At 42.3% G+C, this 5,856-nt stretch overlaps 1 protein-coding gene across 1 annotated transcript; it reads right to left on the bottom strand.

The window, feature by feature from the left end:
• Positions 1–1,451: 1,451 nt before the first annotated feature.
• On the bottom strand, positions 1,452–4,249 carry LOC137527374 (olfactory receptor 6F1-like). Its single transcript, XM_068247887.1, has 2 exons — positions 3,962–4,249; positions 1,452–1,886 (listed from the first exon to the last, which is right to left on the bottom strand). Exons 1-2 carry the CDS (start codon positions 4,247–4,249, stop codon positions 1,452–1,454), a joined length of 723 nt encoding a protein of 240 aa, XP_068103988.1.
• Positions 4,250–5,856: the final 1,607 nt, after the last annotated feature.

Here is a 5,856-nt window from a genome sequence, read left to right as displayed (position 1 = left end):
TAGGCTGCTATTTTTCCCGATATAGAAAATTTAAAAGGAGTTAGGTGTAACAAGTCCCTTTGTATTTCTTTCAGTAAAGGGGGGAAGTTTGCTTCATATAGTTCATTTGGTGTTTTTGGAATTTGAATTCCTAGGTAGATAATATATTTGTTGGCCCAAGGGAAGGGAAAGTCTGTGGATATTTTGATCTTAATAGCTTTAGGGATGGTTATGCCCAAAAGGGAAGATTTAGATTCGTTAACTTTATATAGGGAAACCTTTGAGAATTCAGTTAACGCATCTTTAATGTGCTGCAGGGATATCAGGGGGTCAGTGACTGTTAAAAGGATGTCGTCCGCAAAGAGACTAATTTTTGGTGATAGGTTACCTATTGGGATACCTGATATTTGGGGATTATTCCGCATACTTTCTGCCAGTGTCTCCATTATTAATGTGAAAATAAGGGGAGAGAGGGGACACCCCTGTCTCGTTCCGTTTGAGATTGGAAATTGTTTGGACATGAGGCCAGAGACATTGACTGAAGCTGATGGAGTTTTGTAAAGAGCCATGATTGCTTGATGGAAAGGTCCATTTATCCCAAATTTATGTAGAACTTTATTTAGGAAACCCCAGTGGACTCTGTCGAAGGCATTCTCCGCATCCAAAGCAAGGAGTTAAACTATTTGGGAGGGGGCTTAAGTAACCCATTAAGTAAGTTTTACGATTTACTTCAAGACTGTTAATCAAAGCTGTATGCAACTCTCCAACTTGGCACTCATCTAAATGACTCAACTACAGAGGTAAAAGCAATCTTTTTATACAGCCATTTATATCAATGGAGCCGAACCAGCCCGTAGGAATAATCAAATTCCTGCAGAAGGAGAAAAAGGAACACCGAGAGCCCAAAATAGTGTAGTATATTCAGCAAGCTATTGGTAGTAGTAAGGTGTATAAGAGTTTATACTCACAAATGTGGGTTACCACAAAGGCAACCACTGTATAGGTAGGTGGGGATGTTATGATTTGACCCCCACCCAGGTTAAGAAGTCACTCTCTGTAGATAGGAAACAAGGGGTAACACCCCCCCCCTCCCCCCCCCCCACCAGGGTGGACTTGGCAAAATGAAGAGAAGCTTGAACAGAGGCGCCAGAATTTATTTATTTATTGTATTTATAAAGCGCCAACATATAGAGTAAAAACAATTAAAAACCATTTAAAAAGGGTGGCAGTGGTGAGCTTACCTACCCAACAAGTAAAACACAGAACAGACTGTGTTGATTAGTTTCAACAAAGATACTGCTTATTTAAGTACTTCACAATGCAACGCATTTCACAGGTTCTATCCCGCTGCATTAGGCAATCAAAGGAGTAAAAACTAGTACAAGTCTGGATCCAAGCCAAACGCCTCTGTGAATCTTTTTTTTGTAAAGTTTTTCTAGATATTCTTGAACACACTTTTACTGGAGGTAACATTATTCTGATTTTTCTGCTTGGAAAGCCATTATTCTGCGAGTGGCCCTCAGCACTGCTTCCATCACCTCTTGGTTCCGTAAGGTGTAAATAATGGGATTCAGAAGAGGAGTCACTACAGATGGAATAATCGAGACAATCTTATTGAAGCGAAGAGAATCCCCACTTGACGGCCGGATAAACATGAACATTATTGTCCCGTAGAAAAGGATGACCACAAACAAATGGGAGGCAAAGGTTGAAAATGCTTTACGTCTTCCTGAAGCAGTCGGACAGTTTATTATGGTTCGGGTGATACATGCATAAGATGTTAAAGTAAACAGAAGACAACCTACAGTCATAAAAAGTGTGGTATAGAAAAACACATTCTCAGCTTTCATTGTATTAGAGCAGGACAAGCGGATCACTGGGGCAAAATCACAGTAATAGTGATCTACCTTATTCCCATCACAGAACCAAAGAGTGGATATCCCTAAGCATGAAGCCACAACTAGAGATGAGCGTAATGACCTAATTACGAATTTCCGAAATTTCGCGAATTACTACAATTACGATTTTAGCAGTAATCGAAATTTCGTAATTTTCGCAAATTACGCAAATTTTCGTAATTACGATTACGAAATTTAGTATTTTAAAGTTTGCAAAGGTTTCTATCCCTCTAGATGCCTAAAATGAATAGCACAGCCAGCCCTCCTCCTCCTCCTCCTCCTCCCTCTCTCTCTCCAGAGATCTGTAGTATTTCAAAACCATACTCACATTCATGACATGTCCAGGGATCAAACCCAGGCCAACCACATGGAAGACAGCTATGCTCACCACCATACCACCAAACACACACTAAATAGACTGCTAACCTAAATCTTACTTGTAGACAGTCATATGAGACACATGCTGGGTGCAGGGCTTTGTGATTGGACCATGGACCATGCGATAGAGTGAGGTGCAAAAATGAAATCATGCCTAGCAGAGGATGGTTTCACAATGCTAAATGCTAGGCTGGCTGTGGTGCAATTGGTTAGTGCGTCTGGCTGGTAACAGCAAGGTTACAGGTTCGATTCCATCCAGGCATGTCTTTTCCTTTTGCGTTCAACAGTTGTCCAAACAGAGCCAACAGAGCCCCAGATAGCCATGTAGAGTTAGGTCACAGCTAGCCTGGCTGTGGTGCAATTGGTTAGTGTGTCTGGCTGGTAACAGCAAGGTTACAGGTTTGATTCCATCCAGGCATGTCTTTTCCTTTTGCGTTCAACAGTTGTCCAAACAGAGCCAACAGAGCCCCAGATAGCCATGTAGAGTTAGGTCACAGCTAGCCTGGCTGTGGTGCAATTGGTTAGTGTGTCTGGCTGGTAACAGCAAGGTTACAGGTTTGATTCCATCCAGGCATGTCTTTTCCTTTTGCGTTCAACAGTTGTCCAAACAGAGCCAACAGAGCCCCAGATAGCCATGTAGAGTTAGGTCACAGCTAGCCTGGCTGTGGTGCAATTGGTTAGTGTGTCTGGCTGGTAACAGCAAGGTTACAGGTTCGATTCCATCCAGGCATGTCTTTTCCTTTTGAGTTCAACAGTTGTCCAAACACCGAGCACAAAGTTTTGCATGCGTAAAGTTTTACGCACGCAAAATACCCCATGGGGTTCAATGGCGCAGCGCGCGCACGCAAAAGGAAAAGACATGCCTGGATGGAATCAAACCTGTAACCTTGCTGTTACCAGCCAGACACACTAACCAATTGCACCACAGCCAGGCTAGCTGTGACCTAACTCTACATGGCTATCTGGGGCTCTGTTGGCTCTGTTTGGACAACTGTTGAACGCAAAAGGAAAAGACATGCCTGGATGGAATCGAACCTGTAACCTTGCTGTTACCAGCCAGACGCACTAACCAATTGCACCACAGCCAGCCTAGCATTTAGCATTGTGAAACCATCCTCTGCTAGGCATGATTTCATTTTTGCACCTCACTCTATCGCATGGTCCATGGTCCAATCACAAAGCCCTGCACCCAGCATGTGTCTCATATGACTGTCTACAAGTAAGATTTAGGTTAGCAGTCTATTTAGTGTGTGTTTGGTGGTATGGTGGTGAGCATAGCTGTCTTCCATGTGGTTGGCCTGGGTTTGATCCCTGGACATGTCATGAATGTGAGTATGGTTTTGAAATACTACAGATCTCTGGAGAGAGAGAGAGAGAGAGAGAGAGAGAGAGAGAGAGAGAGAGAGAGAGAGAGAGGGAGAGAGAGAGAGAGAGAGAGGGAGAGAGAGAGAGAGAGAGGGAGAGAGAGGAGGAGGAGGCTGGCTGTGCTATTCATTTTAGGCATCTAGAGGGATAGAAACCCTTACAAACCTGAAAAAGTAAAATTTCGGTTGGAGACACGAAATTCATTACGGGAGTGAAATTTCGATTACGATTTGAAAATTAATTACGAAATTACGAATTTGGGTCGTAATGTTAAATTTCGCATTCGTAATAAAAGCAGTTCGAAATTTCGAAAATTTCGGCTCATCTCTAGCCACAACTACAATAAATCCACAAGACCAAGATCCCAATATAAGCCCAATACAAATATAAGGACTCATGATAGTCAAATAGCGCAAGGGATTACATATGGCCACGTATCGATCATATGCCATGGCTGTCAGGAGGAACATCTCTGTTGCTCCCAGGGAAAAGTGAAAGTAAAACTGAGCCATGCATCCAGCTGATGAAATGTATTGGTCCTTTGTTTTAAGAGACCAGATGAGTCTAGGAACAGTAACAGATGGATACCAGATCTCAAGAAATGACAGTCCACCGATGAAGAAATACATAGGTTTATGCAGACGCGGCTCTGTTTGGATAAGGACAATAATGAAGACATTTGCTGCAATGGTAATAACGTAGACAGCTAATAAAATAATAAAAAGGAAAAATCTAGTCTCTTCCATCAAGGAAAACCCTAAAAGGAGAAAGTTCGTTACACCTGTCTGGTTAAATGGTTGTTTTGCCACCATAGTGATCTGAGAAAATAAAATATTGTATTATTATTATTTTTATATTGTGCCATTATCTTCTGTAGCACTGTCCAAAATAAATGCAAGTGTGTAATACAAAGGCAATGTACATGCTCCCTATGAGTAAATTACATAGACAGTTCTCTAACAAATAAACAGTGGTTGCAATACACAGTTAGCAAGAGAATCACACCCTAGCCAGCTTAAAGGGCGTGTTTAAAGGATTCAAGAGTTGAGGAACGGCAAATGCATTATGGCAGGGAGTTTCAGAAAAGAGGGTAAAGACTGTGAAAAGTCTTGTACACATGAGTGGGAGGAGGTGATTTTAGTAGAGCATAGAAGCTGATTTGTAAAACATAGAAAATAGTTTGGGTAGTACCTGAAAATTATAGAAAATAAATAGAGGGAAAAGGTTGTGAAGAGCACTGTGGGTTAGAGGTTTAAATTAAAGGAGCGTTAATGTGGGCTTTCAGTAGTATTGCATTTAGCCAATGCCAAACACTTTTCTGCAATCAAGCAGAAAGCATTTGGCACTGGTCCCCATCCTTCAGTTGTAGCGTCATGTTTTGATCCCCCTAGGGCAGGCACATCCAAAGTCCAAACTGGGGGCAAAATGTGGCTCGCCAAAGCTTTTCTGGCGGCCTCCAAAGCTCTTTACAGTTGTTAATCATTGTGGCCTGCAGGCCACAGCTGTGGTGCCACATGCAGGAGCCGCCATCTAAAGTTATACTCTGCAACATTTATCTTCTCTATCTATTTTTCCTGGTATTCAATCTTCATATGCCAGTCTTTTTATTTGACTATAAAGCCCCCCCCCCCCCCCCCCCCTCACACACACACTGATAAACCTTCTCACTCTCCACCTCAATCCTAAGCAGTAACCTTGGCCTTGGGGTTTATTCCAACATACTCTGGTGGTGCTGACCATCGCTGTTGGTCCACAATGGACAGCAATCACTAAGCATTACCACATTCGGTAATGCGGAAAACAGCTGATTTTACAGATCACCTTCCCAAATTACAATTCACTAAACCTATTACCTCACTGAAAAAAATAATTACCGACTAGTGAGGTAAAATTACCATCTTGGTGCAGTAATTGCTTTAGGAAATGTTAAGAAATTGCAATTCACAAAGATCGCATTCGGTAAACCGGGCAAAAGCGTTCAGTATTTTCCGCCAGCTCATACCAGCCAATAACTCGCTCTCTCCATGCTGTCTCTGTGAGGTAACTTTGACAGACCGCCTTCAGGGAAAGCCAGGTAACCACTAGGGAGACCCACACAGCCCTGCTTTTCAATCCGACTTGATGTGACAGGGATTCTGGCAGGTCTTTCACTGTATGAAAGCAGATGAAGGTGACTTTTTAATAGGCTTTTCTGCATCCCTTTAGATGTGGAAATCTGTATACTTTTTTTTACTGC

The sequence above is a fragment of the Hyperolius riggenbachi genome, chromosome 8, assembly GCF_040937935.1.
Source record: "Hyperolius riggenbachi isolate aHypRig1 chromosome 8, aHypRig1.pri, whole genome shotgun sequence".
Lineage (NCBI taxonomy): Eukaryota > Metazoa > Chordata > Amphibia > Anura > Hyperoliidae > Hyperolius > Hyperolius riggenbachi.
The sequence above is the reverse complement of the archived record's forward strand: the minus strand, read 5'-3'. Positions and strand labels throughout refer to the sequence as shown.

Coding starts and splice junctions, on each gene's coding strand:
- LOC137527374 (XM_068247887.1), bottom strand. CDS start 4,249: ATGTATTTCTTCATCGGTGGACTGTCATTTCTTGAGATCTGGTATCCA. Junction 1,887..3,961: donor CTTGGTCTTGTGGATTTATT/GTAGTTGTGGCT, acceptor GATGGGAATAAG/GTAGATCACTATTACTGTGA.